The sequence below is a fragment of the Typopeltis vanoorti genome, chromosome 23, assembly GCF_054136105.1.
Source record: "Typopeltis vanoorti isolate ZY-2024b chromosome 23, IOZ_Tvanoo_1.0, whole genome shotgun sequence".
NCBI classification, from domain to species: Eukaryota; Metazoa; Arthropoda; class Arachnida; order Uropygi; family Thelyphonidae; genus Typopeltis; species Typopeltis vanoorti.
Genome location: NC_143571.1, coordinates 66,676,180 through 66,693,210, shown reverse-complemented (window position 1 = coordinate 66,693,210; position 17,031 = coordinate 66,676,180). Strand labels below are relative to the sequence as shown.

At 35.1% G+C, this 17,031-nt stretch overlaps 1 protein-coding gene across 4 annotated transcripts in view; it reads left to right on the top strand.

The window, feature by feature from the left end:
• LOC150093925 (cilia- and flagella-associated protein 91-like) overlaps positions 1-17,031 on the top strand; it is a 201,447-nt gene that overhangs the window by 101,944 nt on the left and 82,472 nt on the right. For all 4 annotated transcript variants that reach the window (XM_090413047.1, XM_090413045.1, XM_090413046.1 and 1 more), the window contains exon 10: positions 8,208-8,354. In XM_090413047.1, the coding sequence (XP_090269173.1) occupies positions 8,208-8,354 (147 nt within the window). The remainder of the gene's footprint in view (positions 1-8,207; positions 8,355-17,031) is intronic.

Sequence of the window (17,031 nt, the reverse complement as noted above, 5' to 3'; positions counted from 1 at the left end):
ATTATATTTTTGAACATCTTGTAGGCAGTTAGTTAATTAGTAATTTAGTACAGAATGTATATTATGGGTATTATGATTGCATTTTTTTATTACTGATAAATTTTGTATGATGGCTATTGTAATAGTTTAACCTTATATGAATATTTAAGATAAAGAGTGGTTTCATAAGGCATTTATTATTATTATTATTATCAGATCTCCATAGAGTAAAAAAGATTCATTTTGGGAGATCCCTTTCTACACATAGCTAATCATATCGTTCCTTAAATGCATTCACCATCTTTGCACTCACCATATCTCAGGCAATGCATTCCGATCACCTACCAATCTCCATAGGAATAAACCCACTCCTCACTCGACTTTTGCTCACAACATTCTTATACAGCTTCCAAGGATAGCCTCTTATTTTTCCCCTGTTTCCTCTTATACTATGAAAAACCCGATTGACATTACTCTGCAACATAACCCTGCAACAACTTGTAAGTCTCAAAGGTAATAGCATCATCACAAGATCTATCCATAACCAGTAGCAACTCAGCCTAGAGTTGGGGAAATGACCATGGTGTTGTTCTGGAGATTGCTAAATAGGTAGAATTCTCATTCAAGAAAGGGCTATGCAGAACTCCAAAGCAACAATTATGACAAACTTACATGGAATTTTGAAGCAGTGCCATGGTACAAAAAGCTAGAAGTAAGAATGACAGTAGTTCAGGGAAGTGGTTAGAGATTGTATGAGAGTTTTTTTATTTTTTTTATTTTCATTCTTTATGTAGCTCCAATTCACATGAAATCTGGAAGGAGAAGAAGGTACTTTGGAGACAGTGCAGGATGCAGGATGAATACTGGTAATAATCAGTTATATGAAGAGTATAAAGAACAAGCCAGTAGAGTGACTCAGTTAATAAGGAAAACAAAACTGCAGTATGAGCAAAAATTGGCAAATCAGACGAAGAAAAACTCTAGAGAGTGTTTTAGATATGTGGCAAATAGAAGGAAGAATGATCATGGTAAAATGATGTTAATGGATGAAAATGGTAGAATAGTAACTACTGCAGAAGACATTGTTGAGTATTCAGTGATCAATTTATAAGGGTGTCTCATCCTGATCAGGGTGGAATTATGAGTAACTTAAGTGTAGAGGACATAGGAAAAGATGGCTTAACAGTGATGCAAAATTGGGGAGAGCAATGCAGAGTCAAGCAGATGTTATGCCTTACAGGAAGACTTGAATAGATTGTGTGAATGAGCAGGTAAGTGGAACTGTCAGTTTGATGTTGCAAAGTGTAAGGCAGTGGTTCTTAACTGGTATTCATTGGAACACTTGTGTTCCGCGAACTAATTACGAGTATTTCACCAGTGAAAGATGTCACATGACACAGTTCTGAGTGTAATTGGCCACTCTGATCCTAAAAACTGAAGACTGCTATGCATGTTGACTTCTAAACCAACAGAATAAACCAGTATAGTATGAAATAGTAAACATTATGTTTGGCGACAAAGCATAAAAGGAAATTATGAAAATTTCTCATTAGGACAATACAATAAAAAATGAAATTAAGACGTCAAATTATATTGAGAAAACAGTTACCAATAAACTTTCCAGACAACATTTTGCTTTACAAAGTGATGAATCCACTGACATTAGCGGTAAAGCTCATATACTAGGATTCATTCATTTCATTAATAAAAACAAAATAATGAATCAATTTCTATGCTGCAGAGAACTTAAATAACGAAAATTAAAATTTTTTGACATCCACTGACAAATTGTCAGCTTTTCAGAAAAAAGCATCTCTTTGGGAAAACTGCATATCAGAAAAAAAATACATTAGATATGTTTTCTTCTCTCTATAATAAAAATGTCGAGGGAATTATTTCCGTTATAACAGAACATTTAACAATATTGGAAGAAAAGATTTCAAGTTACTTTCCTTCCTTAAATATACACAATTATGACTAGATACGAAATCCATTTGGCACATACATCAAGTTAATACATCAAGTTGTGAATTTTTGTTACAAGAAGAAGAACAATTAGTTACCTTGTCAACGGATTATACTCTAAAAATGAAATTCTCTGAAATAATTCTTGAGGAATTTTGGATTTTTGTCCAAGCTGAATACCCAGCTTCTACAAGTCTCTATAAGGGCACGGAAATTTTGTTACACTTTTCAACATCATATTTGTGTGAGCACAATTTCTCGATATTAACCAATATAAAAACTAAAAAGCATGAAAGACTTAATAATAGAGACAAAGAGGTGAGCGTAACTATATCACATATTAGACCTGATATTTCTGAAATCTGCAAAAGCCAACAAGCTTTTGGTGTTCTGCAAATTTTTCTTATGATCAAAAGTGTTCCATGATTTCAAAATGATTAAGAACCACTGGTGTAAGGTTTTGAAATTTGGTAAACAAATTCAGGGGTCATATTACACAAGTTGTGAAGATGTCACATTGGATAATGGTAATGATGCGGTGTACCCTGACATGCAGAAATAGAGAGATTATGATGCCATTGTATAAGGCCTCATATGGATTATTGTGCACAGATTTAGCCACCAGGTTTTCATGGTGATGAGGATACGTTGAAAAGGATCCAGAGAAGATTTACAAAGGTGGTCAGTGGTGTTTGGAATGTGCAGTATGAGGACAGATTGAGAGAATGTAAATTTCACAGCCTTGTGAGTAGGAAGAAGAGGAGCGATATGATTGAGGCATATAAGCTACAAGAGTTGTTATAGATCCACAGGCTAAACTAAGTGAGGGTAGCCAGATATGGCAGTCTCAAGCAGTGACTGCATTCGGTGAATCGGCAGCAAACAGCATCTGTACTCCATATTAGGAGCGGCTGAATTCAGGTCAAGGAGTGGTGGTTGACACTTGACGAAACTTAATCATTGAAACCGAATGAACTCTAACAAACCCAAAGATACATGCCAGCTCAACCGTCACGGGGTAAAACAAGGGTCGCGCCCACTATTAGGGAACCAAGATAGTGAAGATGAAAAATATGCTATTGGAACAAAACATCACCTAGTAGACAGGAAAACATAACAAGCATAGGAACATGGAATATAAGAACTCTTCACCAGGAAGGAGCATTAGCATATATTCATTGAAAATACTACTGCATGAATTAGACAACTACTGATGAGAAGTGATTGGACTCTGTGAAGCCAGATGGACCGGAAAAGGAGAATTCCACCATGGACAGTACAAAATTTTAACTACAGGCAGGGAGGACAACAAACACCAAGAATTAGTAGCACTTATTAAAACCAAAGGCTCAAAACTCTCTATTGTCTTACAATCTTATCTCACCTAGGATAATTAAAGCAAGATTTAAAACATCAATCGGATCACTGACTATTATTCAAGTATATTCACCAACTTCGACCTCATCAGAAGAAGACATTGAGGAGTTCTATATAGATTTAAAAAAAGCAGACATCAAGTCAAGATCTCCTAATTGTAATGGATATGGATATCACCAGACAGACAAACCAAGAATATGATAGACTATATTATTGTAAACCAAAGATTAAAATCAAGTATCCTAAATTGCATATCCTTTTCTGCAGATTGTGGATCAGACCATAAGCTAGTATTAGCAAACCTAAGAATAAAGTTAAAATCTGAAAGCACTTTTAGAGTCAAAAGGAGACTGAATGTAAAAAAAACTACAAGACAACAATATTCTAAGAAAATATCAACTAGAACTAGATAAAAACCTGAAGGAACTACCAAAACAGAATATAAACATCGAAGAAAATTGATGCAAATTAAAGGAAATAATATTAAAATCAGCAGAAAATACAATAGGTTACATAGAAAGAGAAAGTAAAAAGGATTGGAAGTAAAAAGGTTAAGCGATCAAAGGAAAAGCATGAAACTAAAACAGAACTATAACAGAAATGAATATAATAGATTAACCAGAGAAATTAGAAAACTAGTTAAAAGAGATGAGAATAACTGGTTAGAAGAAAAATGCAAAATGGCAGAGAAGCTATCAAAAGAAAATAACCTTCATGGATTATATAAACAAATAGACTAAATTAGTAAGACACAGACAACAAAAATTATAGTGATCAAAAACAAAGAGGGACAACTAATTGAAAGTAAAACAAAAGAATGGCCAGATGGGAAGAATACTTCAGAGATTTATATAATAAAAACAGCTCCCAGGATATTACTATTCCAGCCACTGAAATGGAACAGGAAACAAATATATTTACCAAAGAAATAATAGCACACAGCATAGAAAAACTCAAAACTAGGAAAGCACCTGGCATTAATCAAATGCATGCAGAATTCTTAAAAGCAGGAAAGGAACAACTTTTGGAATCATTAAAAACTTTATTTGAAAGGTTCTACAAAAACGAAGCAGTGCCTACTGATTGGATCAAATCAGTTATAGCTCCTATATACAAAAAAGGAGATAAAACAGAATGCAGTAATTACAGAGGCATTACCTCCTCAGTGTTCCAAGTAAGATTTTTATGAAAGTACTCCAAAAACAAATTAAGCCATATATAGAACTAGCATTAGAAGAAGAAGAACAAGCAGGTTTCAAACCAGGATGAAGCACAATTGATCAACTATTCAGCTTAAGACAGCTAATAGAAAAGACCCTAGAGTACAACCAAAGTTGCTACATAAATTTCATAAACTTTCTTCAGGCATTTGATTCAATCTCTAGAAGAGAACTATGGAAGAATTTGGAATTCCCAACAAAACAATAAGAATAATAAAGAATCTGTATGAGAAATCTGAAAGTGCAGTACAAATGGAGGACACCTTAACCAACTGGTTTCACACAGAGAGCAGAGTAAGACAGGGATGCAATCTGTCACCAGACCTGTTCACTTTTACACTGGAAGAAGCAACCAATAAGGCCTTAAACAATGAAGACTCAGGAATCAAAATATATGGGAAAAATGTAACAAATTAAAAATTTTCAGACGACATTGCATTACTTGCAAGCACAGAAGAAAATATACAGCAAATTTCTGATAAAATAAAGGAGGAGTGTATAAAATCTGGATTAAATATAAATATAGACAAAACAAAAATTATGCAAATAGGAAAAAGAAGCACCAGTCTGAAAAGAAAATTGAAATTGATTGTAAGAATCTAGAGCAGGTAGAAAACTTCACCTACCTTGGAGGAGTTATTGAGTACAATGGTGAAATTAAAAAAGATATAAACAGATGAATCAGTCAAGCATCCCAAACTTTTGGACAACTTAATAAAATATGGAAGTCAAGAGATATCAAACAAGTAACAAAAGTAAGAATCTATGAAACAATGGTCCTCCCAATACGCCTCTATGGAAGTAAATGTTGGAATCTCAAAAAGGCTGAAGAGAAAAAATTGTTAGTTACTGAAATGGGTTGGCTAAGAAGATTACTTGGAGTATCTCTGCTGGATCGACTAAGAAATGAAGACATAAGGAAACGACTAAAACAAGAAATAACAATAATAGACAAAATCCAAGAAAGAAGACTGCGATGGTTTTGCCATGTGACCATAATGGGAACAGAAAGACTACCATCTAAAGCCCTGAATACAATGATGGAAGGTAAAAGATCCAAAGGACGGCCCAGAATTAGATGGATAGACAAAATAAAAGAGGACCTGAAAACCAAATCACAAGCGACACCAAACTGGACAGAATTGTTCGGACTCTTCCGGGACAGACAGAAGTGGAAAGAGTTTATTCAGCCTCATCATCATCCACGAAGATGATGGAAGAGAGAAGAAGAAGAAGAGTTGTTATCAGGTGGACATGGAAGAGATTTTTGATAAAATGGGAGAGGAAGGTAGAGCAAGAGGCCATCACTGCCAACTGTATATGGAGGGGAGTGAGGCAGAGGAATGAGGAGAAGATTCTGTTAACATCTGGGACTTAATATTCTAAACACTTCCCATTCTTGAAAAGTTCGGAAGAACTATAAGAAGCAGAAAAGATGTGGAATGCATTGCTTGAGTATAATGTGAATGCATTGCCTGAGTGTATTGTGAATGTAGACACATTGAATTAGTTTAAGGCATGGTTGGATGAGCATTGCAATAGTGTGTACCTCTCACAATGTGTCTCTGGCTCCATAGAGGTTAGATATTAATAATGATAATAATAATAATAAAAAACAAGGTGATCCAGACAACGACCTGAAATTCAGGGGCCACACTGCACAAGTTGTGAAGACGTCACATTGGATCATGATAATGATGTGGAGGACACTGATTTGCAGAAATAAAGATATTATGATTCCATTATGAACAGTACAAAGCACAAACAATAAGAATGAGTGTATGGTACTGGAAGGCTAAATCAGATTATGAGGGAAAATTAGTTCAGGCCAAAGTAAATCAAAAAAGAAATTTTTTTTCCTGGTAGGAAAGTGGCAGAAGCAGAACAAATAGTTGCAATCAGTGTATCATCCAGCTGTTTGCCATTTCAGTGCATATGCTGATGTGAGAATTGAGGTAGACCAACTGGAGGTACTCAGCATGTTGAAAAATATGAATATGCTGAGTACATATTGATATTTTTATGTACATGTTAATACAGCAGCAGGAATGGGCAACATGTTGGCCCATGTGCTAAGTTAAATAGGTCCAGAACAGAACCTTGTGGCACCCCACTTGTCACCTTCAATTTCTGAAACATTGTATGGTGGTGCAATGTTCCATTTCTGGAACACTGCACCACCATACTTGTTGCTCCTATTAGTCAACCAGCCTTGTAACCAACTACTGAATGACTATCCAACCCCATCCTCTCCAATTTCAACAGAATATTATCATGTGGTTCATGATCAAATGCTTTAGCAAAATCCAAATAAATTGCTGTTTAAGCATCCCCCCCCATCCAATGTGTTAGTCACATGCTGCTCTCTTGAAAGATTTCCATTCTCATTAATCCAGGTTTGTATTCTGTCTCTAACCAGTCTCTATAACACCTTCACCATTATACTTGATCTACATACACTGGTCTATAGTTTGATACTACTAACTTGGATTCTTCCTTATGCAGTAGCACTATTTCTACTTCTTTCCAATCTTCTGGGCTGTTCCTGTTGCCAGACTTCTGTTGAATCAAGTCAAGGGTACTGCCAGAGCTCTTTTGAACATTCCCTTAATATGTGTGGTGATATCTTATCCAATCCCATCCCACAGCTTTATTAACATCTAGGTTACTTAATATTCTAAACACTTCCTATTCTTGAAAAGTTAGGAAACCATAAGAAGCAGGAAAGATGTGGCTTTTCATAGCTTTACCAGAGGACTTGGTGGTGATGGATTGGGACTAGCAGTTCAGTGTTGCAAAGTGTATGTTTTAACATTCAAGAAAAAAAAAGATAGGATACACAGTGCACAGTTCATTATGGATATCTTAGAGGAGGTAAAGGAAATATGGGATCTGAAGGAAATAAAGACCTAAAATTTAGGGAATACATTGCTAAAATTGTGAGAGCATCACATGGATTATGTCAGTGATGCAAAGAACACTGACTTAAAGAAGTAAGGGAGATTTGATTAAGTGACATATGGTCTACTCTACCCAGATTTGGCCACCTTGTTTTCAAAAGGATGAAGAGATATTGGAAAGGCTCCAGAAGCAATTCACTATAGTGGTTTCTGGTCTGTGGAATGTTGAGTGTCAAGAAAGGTTGAGAAAATGCAATTTGTAGATTGAAATGCATAGCCTGAGAGTGTGGTGACTGCAGAGAATGTGAATGCATTTAAAACACAGTATGATGAGTTGTGTGTATAACAGAGGGACTTCCTACAGTGAGTATTTTTACTCCATGGATGTCTGATGATGATGATAAAATAAAAATATAAGGTGAAATGCACAAATGCAAGTAACTTCTAGGATATCAACCCTGCCAAAATGACTAATTCAGTTTATTTTTTTACTTAAATATTTGGTTGTCAAACAGTTTCCTCATAGAATATTTTCTTTATATGTAGTTCTGATACTGCTAAACCCACATATACATGTTGAAAAGGTAGTGGTTTTATTTGCTAAACTGTTAAGATGGATGCTCTCTTCTGTCTACTGTTGTTCCATATATTATATTCCAGTTGTTGTGCATGTTGAATAAACTTGTTAATGAAATTTTTTTTCTGAAATCTTTCTGAATATCTTATTTTTATATTCTTTCTTTTCACTAATGACACTATTCTATAGATGGCAGAACAGAGAGCTAAAAAACAAGACCTTATTGATGAATTGCGAAGTACCCATGCTCTTAGTAAAACAGAAGCAGCTGTAAAGGAAAGAGAGAAAGAAGTAATGATCAAGGCATATAAAGATCAAGAATTAAGACAAGAAAAGGTAGGAAGATTAATTTTTATGTTATGAGTTATAGAAGCAGATCTTTGTAATGCCTGTGTGCTCCAAAAACATTAATTATTATAGATTATTTTATTTTATTATCATTATTATTAATTATTAAGATCCAGGCCTCCATGGAGTCAAAAGACTCATCGTGGGAGGTCCTTCCTAGAAAAAACAAAGTCTTCATACCACTCCTTGAACTCATTGACTGTTCGTGCTCTTACCACTTTATCAGGCAATGCATTCCATGGTTCAACCACCCTCCATGCAAAGAAACCACTCCTCACCCTCTTGCTCACAGCTTCCTTATGTAACTTCCAGGGATAGTCCCTTGTCCTTGCTCCTTCCTCCTGTTCTACCAAGTGAAAGAACTCTCCAGTGTCAATCCTGTAATTACCTCTCAACAGTTTAAAAGTCTCAATCATATCACCTCTCCTTCTTCTATATTATCCTAACTATATTATCCACCTCTGTACCCTTTCCACAATTAATTTATCCCCTTCAAATCCTGGAAAAATATGGAAGTTGCAAGTACATTGTCAGTTTGATGTCAGATATATGTAAATTAATTTAATTATAAAAAAGTAAACTATTGAAAGTTACCAATAGTTTAAAAGTGTGTCACTGAGGAACAGTGATTATTTGCAGTTTATCTCTGCAATTTATTTTAGAAGATAGTTTCAACTAATTATTTTATGTACATATTATTAATGCATTTCTTAATAATATTGTAAGTCAATGATATTTGGTACTGTCTGGTGAAAAGGTATGCTATTAGGATGCTCCTGAAGGATCAGTGATATTTGTTGATTTATTGAATGTTTTCTTAGATTTATTGTTGTTTTTTTAGTATATTATTGTAGTATTTTTAGTGTACTACACATGTAATAAAGTTGAGCAGCTTTCACAAGTAAATGTAGACTTGACTATACAAACCTTATTGAAGAAAAAATGAAACAAATTGAAAACAAGAACCAAACCTTGGATTCTAAGTGACAAACTCTGAAGAAGACATTGATTGATTCAGCTAGGGTGGTATATTGTGAAGTTGTCTGCAAGAATAGAAAAATAAGAACACCATGGTAGACACAAGAAGTTAAAGAAGCAGTCCTGGAAAAGAGGAAAGCATACCAAATGTTCCTAATAAGAAAGTTGGCAGATGCCCTAAAAGAATGCAAAGAAAAATGTAAGAGAACTAAGCTGTGTGTAAAAGTAGCTAAACAAAAGTCATGGGAAGACTTTGGTAAGAATATAGAAAAGAAATATTAGGAAGGTGGCAAAATGTTCTAAAGCTATAGAAGAAGCCTCGAAATGAAGGAAAGAGTACTATAAAAGGAATCAGAAATAATAAAGGTGACATGAAAACTGAAGATGAGTATATCCTAGATGTCTGGAGTAATTACTTTGAAAGACTATTAAATGAACCAAGCAGTGACAGAACCATACTAGAAAATTTTCAAGAGGAAAATGCAAAGTGGAGCACATATTAATACTTGAGGTAGAAAAAGCCATCAAAAACTTAAAATGTGGAAAGACAGCTGGAGTAGATGATATTTGACAAGAAATGATTAAGTATGGAGTATAAAAGTTTTGCAGTGGCTACACTGCATAATTCATAGGGCCTGATTGGAAAGTCGAATTCCCAATTATTGGAGTAGAGCTCTCATAATACCCATTTATAAAAAAGGGAATAAAACTGAATGTGAGAATTACAGAGGAATTTCTCTAGTAAGTGTACCAGGTAAGGTTTATGCAAGCATACTTAAAAAGAGGTTGAGAAAGATTGTGGAAGAAAAACTTCGAGAAAAACAAGCTGGGTTCAGACCAAATAGAGGTTGTCAAGATAAGATTTTCACTTTAAGACAAATAGTTGAGAAATCATGGGAATATGACAAGGATATGTGCTTACGTTTTGTAGATCTAGAAAAGGCATATGACAAGGTGCCCAAAGAAAAGCTTTTCAAAATACTACAGTTACATGGGGTGAATGGAACATTACACAGAGCAATACATAGTCTATATTTAAGTTGTCAATCAGCAGTTAGAATTGAAGGAAATACAGAAGATGATTTGATGTAAAATCAGGGGTAAGACAAGGATGCACATTATCTTCACTCTTATTCATCATCTATTTGGATAACATTATGAAAGAAAGTGACATCAAGACTGATATTAGAATTGGAGATGCCAAACTTAGCTCTTTGCTTTATGCAGATGATAAATAATAAATTACACGATAACCACAGTAATTAACTTTAATGATATAAAGATACAAATACTTCATACTGAAATTAACAGTACATTATCAGTGTAGACAACAAACAGTTCAAAGGAATGGAATACAAAGTACATAATAGTCAGTGCATTACCAATTAAAACAAGTGTTGCTGCATGCTAGAAATGAATATTAATAAAATATTATTAAATAATTCTTAAAAACTCTTTCTTTGATGGTTGCATAAGATAAGAATCTCCCAAACTTTTGGGAGAGAGAGACAATCATTTTGATTCAAATTTGGCCGATGTAAAATGGCTTTGCAGCTTTCTTTGAAAAGGCGTTCATATTTAAACTTGCATCTATGGAGAAGACAAGCTTTATCCCACTGGATATTGTGTTTAGTGTTAATACTATGTTGTGCCAGACCAGACTTTTGAGGTTTTTAATGTATTCGATATAATACTGATGTTCCTTCATTCTTTTTTCCACAGAACAGCCTGTTTGTCCAAAGTATGTTAAATTACATTCACGCGGTATCTGGTAAACGGCGAGCTAATGATAGAGGTGCTACTTTGTCTTTTGTAGATGGCAACGAGTGAGAAATTTTGTTGATAGGAAAATACGTGGGAATGAGATGATACTTCTTGAAAATTCTACCAATAGGTTCTGAGATGCAAGAAATATAATCGATTGGAACCCTGCTGTTGAAAAACATTCCTGCAAACTGATGCAAAAATATGAATCTTTATACTGTAAGCAAAAGAAAAAAATTACCTCTGACAACACTCCTACGAATAAATGGATTGCAAATATTTCTGGACGCCTGTTATCTGATGCTGAAACTAGTGCATTAGCTAAAGGCCTTGACTTTGTTGTAGTACTCCATGACTTATTTTTCATGGTATTAACAACACCACAAACACTTTTAACAAAGATGTTTTATTAACGCTTATATTTCGTTGATTGTCAACTCAGCATCATCAGAGCACAACACACATGTAAACGCAACAGTGAGCGAATGAAACAATATAATTGCAAAAGACAAAAGATCTAAAGTCCTATTTTTTGGTGCCCTCTAACGAGGAAAAAAAAAAAAAAAAACAGCAGTTATCCAGGAGTTTTTCTTAGGATAACCGTCTCCCAAATTTTTGGCAAATTAATGCAACCATATTTGCTAAGGTTGGGAGAATTCTTCAAAGCCATTGCTGACTCAAAAAATAATCTTTCAGATCTATAACGACTCCTAAATAGCACATTTGTTTTCCTCCATCTAATCCTGTGTGAAGGAGTGTCCAAAGCGTGGTCTGCCAGTCCCGACTTGCCATAGTAATAGTAGCGAATGTATCTTTCATGTTCTTCCAGGCAGATGTTCACTGATCTTCCTGTTTGCCCATAATAGGCCAAATCACAGTCACACGGAACTTCATACACTCCTGGGTGTGCTAAAGGGTGAAGTTTATCCTTAGGCGAGCGGATCAGAGTTGCCAGCTTGACATGAGGTTTGAAAGTGGTGCGAAGGCCATGTTTCAACAATACTTTGGCTATCTTTTCCAATGTACCTCTGATATAGGGAATAGAAATGGTCATGTTGTATTCTTGTGTATTAGGGGAGGGCAGAGTAATGGGCCTATGTAGTGTTTTATCTATTTTGTAGGGATTGTAGCCGTTGGCTAAGAACGTATGGCGCAGGTATTGGAGTTCAGTGGTCAGAGCTGTATCGTTAGAACAAATGGCTTTAGCTCTGTGTGTAAGTGTTTTTAAAATGCTGTACTGTTGGACTGGATGATGATGTGATTGTTTATATAGGTATCTTCCTGTGTGTGTAGGCTTTCTGTAAATAGAAAAAGATAGTGAACCATCTGAAAGGTGGGTGACTAATGTGTCAAGAAATGGTAAACAGTTATTTGATTATTTTTCTACTGTGAAGTGAATTTTGGGGTGTTGGCTGTTTAGGTAGGTGACAAAAGCATCCAAAGTGTCTTGTCCATGGGGCCAGATGGCAAACACATCATCTACATAGTGTAACCACACTTGTGGCTTGTATGTAGCTGTGGTAAGTACTTTGTTTTCAAAGTGTTCCATGTAAAAATTTGCTAACGGAGGGAGAGGGGGGAACCCATAGCAGTACCATTAATCTGTTTGTAGAATTCCCCCCCCCATGTAAAGTAACCTGCATTCATGGTAAATTGAAATAATTCAAAAATATCTGGGGGAAATTTAGACTTGATTAAATCAAGAGTGTCTATAAGTGATACATTGGTAAATAAGGAGGTGACATCGAAACTAACCATTATGTCTGAATCTTTTAGGATTAGATTTTTAACCAGTGTTTTGAAATGGATTGAATTTTTTACAAAAGTAGAGGAGTTGCCAGTAAGGGGGGGGGGGGGCAAGCTACTTGGCTAAATGCCGGGCCAGTTTATATGTGGGACTATCTATGCTATCAACTATGGGGCGGTAGGGGATTTGTGGATTTTTGGTAATCCATAATTACGGGGCAGTTTAACATGAATTGGTTTTATTTTCCTGATGATTTCTTTGGTGCTCTGATGATGCTGAGTTGAAAATCAGCGAAATATAAGCGTTAATAAAACATCTTTGTTAAAAGTGTTTGTGGTGTTGTTAATACCATGAAAAATAAGTCATGAATAACCATGAACACCTAAGCTTATCTGTTAGATTTGTTGTAGTATCTAAACGCATCCTGTATTTTGATTTTTGCATAACATTGAACACAATCTGTCGGGACTTTCTAGTGAAGATGCTAATAAACTATGATTTGAAGTTGCTGCTTCACTTTTTAAAAGCAAATTACCTCCACGTAATTTATTGAGTGCTGAAACCCGTTAACCCGTAATGTGCTAACCTCATTAAGAAAAAATAGAGATATTTCTATTTCAAAAGCTGATAAAGGAAAAGCAGTAATGGTAATGGATAAGGCTGACTATGAGAGAAAAGCAGACTGCCTTTTGCAAGATACCTCCACCTATCAAGAAATCAATCATAACCCTACAAAATCGCAAATTAAACAGTTAAATCAGTTGGGATCAAAATACCGTGGACAGGTTGCACACTCATTTGGGAAGAACTCCTCATTTATATGGCCTCCCAAAAATTCATAAAGAATGTTATCCAGTAAGACCCATCATGAATTGTATTGACTCTCCCACTTAAGAATTGCTAAATTTCTGTCACATTCATTAACTGCCCATGCTGGACAATCCAGATCTTTCATCAAAAATTCAACACATTTTCTTGAGCAAATCAAGGATGTTCAAATATAAGAGTCGGACTTGTTAGTCATTTTTGATATTGTTTCCCTCTTGACCAATATTTCATTATCTGACACTGTCAATTTACTATATTATGATTACCTCCGGATATTGCAAAGCTTTTTGAATTTGTTATACATTCAGGATATTTCAGCTGGAAAAACAAGATCTATAAACAAGTTGAAGGGTAGCCCTCTGTCTCCACCTTTGGCAAACTATTTTCTGAACCAGCTGGAAGACACCTTGTTCTCATCTATTCATCTCCAACCCTCTCTTTGGTTTCTTTATGTTGTCTTTATGATGTCTTTGCTATTTGGCCACATGCTGAAGAGGAAATTACTACATTCCTACAGCAGATCAATAGCCTTCACCCATGCATTCAGTTCACTATGGAAAAAGAAAAGGCTGGTAGTTTAACATCCTTCTTACACATACAGCCTCTGGAAATTTAGCAACCAGCATTTATCGAAAACCTACCTTTACTGGCGGATGCATTCATCAAAAGTCTGCTCATCACACCTCAAAAAAAATTGGTGTTATCATGCCTTTAATTAATAGAACACATAAAGTGTGCTCCTCTCCCTCAAGCTTACAATAAGAACTTTTCACTATCAAAAAGTTAATCGAATTTAATGGTTACAATCCTAATTAAATCCAGCAGATAGTTGACTCCTATGTTTCAACACCTCAGGATTATTCAACAGATATCAGGGTTCCAATCCCTTATATTTCTGGCATCTCAGAACCTATTGGCAGAATTTTGAAGAAGTATCATCTCATTCCAACATATTTTCCTATCAATAAAATTTCTCACTTGCTGTCATCTACAAAAGACAAAGTGGCACCTCTATCATTAGCTGCCATTTACCAGATACCGTGTGAATGTGTCATACTTTGGACAAATAGACTGTTCTGTGGAAAAAAGAATGAAGGAACCCAGTATTATATCGAATACATTAAAAATCTCAAATGTCTGGTCTGGCACAACATAGTATTGACATTAAACACAATATCCAGTGGGATAAAACTTGTCTTCTCCATAGATGCAAGTTTAAATATGAACGCCTTTTCAAAGAAAGTTGCAAAGCCATTTTACATCGGCCAAATTTGAATCAAAATTATTGTCTCTCTCTCTCTCTCTCTCTCTCCCTCTCCCCCAAAAGTTTGGGAGATTCTTATCTTATGCAACCATCAAAGAAAGAGTTTTTTAAGAATTATTTAATAATATTTTATTAATATTCATTTCTAGCATGCGGCAACAGTTTTTAATTGGTAATCCACTGACTGTTATGTATTTTGTATTCCATTCCTTTGAACTGTTTGTTGTCTACACTGATGATGTACTATTAATTTCAGTATGAAATATTTGTACCTTTATTTCATTAAAGTTAATTACTGTGGTTATAATATAATTTATTATTTATAGTTATGCCACAGGTACCTTTAAAGATTACACATGCAGATGATGGTGTACTCCTAAACACTTCTAATGCAAGTCTCCAGGATTCACTAACCAAATTAAATAACATCTGCAACTATTTGGCATGAAAATCAGCCTTAAAATGACCAAAACTATGAAAATAGTTAGGAGCATAGAAAACTTTAGCTGCATTCTGAATGAAGATCCTGTAAAACAAGTAAAATATTCCAGCTATTTAGGCACAGTTTTTAATAAAGAATGGCAGCTTAAATCTGGAAATAGACAACAGAATAAGCAAAGCTGGTATAGTGGAGAGCCATTTGAATATATGGAATAAGAAAGAAATTAGCCAAAACACCAAACTAGCAGTATACAAGACAATGTTTAAACCAGTTTTAAGTTACGGATCTGAGAGTTGGATTAGAAATAAAGTACTTGATCAAAGACTAGAGACCACAGATATGAGACTTCTGAGAAAAATTAGGGGAATGAACTGATGGCATCAATGGCAGAAGCATATTAAAAAAGAAGATATTAGAAAGGAACTTGACATTATTAGCATTCAAGAATTTGTCAGCAGAGCTAATCTAAGGTGATATGGCCACTTATATAGAATGGATAAGAGAGGTTAGCAAAACAGGTGTTTGATGCCAAGATGGAAAGAGACCCAGAGGAAGACACCAAGGTCTAGGTGGATTGATTCAGTCAAAAGTGTATTAGAAGCACAAAATGTTAGATACGTCAATATTGGAGTACTCACAAGTTATAGATTGATTTGGAGGAATACTGTTTATAAATTGTTTATAATTCTATTAAATTGTTTATACGAATCATTACTTCTAGTCTAGTTTCCCCAGGGTGAAAATTAAGATATGGCAATTGCAATTGAAAAACAGAAAAGAAAAGTAAAAGAGATGGTATTTCTTATAGGAACTAATAATTGAAATAGCGACAAATATGGTATAACTGTTAGAAGAAGCAAGAAAGAAATGTTACAGAGAGAGAGAGTAAAAATTGTCGGTTTGCTACCCAGATATGACAGTACCAAGAAGGGGGGTGGAAATGATAACAAATGGAGTTGGAGAAGTGAGACTGAGCAGATATATGTGGTAAATGGTGATAAAGGTGATTGGGCAAGGACAGGTGTGGTGGGAAAATCACAACCAACAAGTGGTCTGGATAAGACTTATTATAGGCCTCAAATGAACGCTGTTTGTTTACAAATGCGAAGTATCAGAAATAAGGGAAATGAAATGATTTCACTAATTGAATTTATTCACCCCAAAATATTTGGAATAAGTGAAACATGGTTGAATGAAGATGGTATCCTAACAGGAATAGAAATGGAAGGATAGAGTATTTTTCATGAGGATAGAAAGGAGGGGAAGTTCTGCTGATGATAGCAGGAGAATTATGTTCCCCTATCATAAAGTAGACATGAAAAAGGAAATAGTGACAATGGTTATGAGTCAGTGTGGTGTAAAGTAGAGATTGACAGGAAGACATATTTAGTTGGATGTTGCTTTAGGTCAAGCAATGTGAAAGCTGGTGAGTAAATGTGAAAGTAACCTGTCTTCATATAGGTCTGTGGAAGAAGAATTCTTCTTCCGCAGACCTATATGTGTGGAAGAAGACTGGAGATAGGTCTCTGGAAGAAGAATTCCACAGACCTATCTCCAGCTTGGTCTCTCATCTCTGAATCCTCTCTACCACCTCCTGATTCCCCAACAAACCCAGAACCATAATAGATTTAGTTTAATCCTT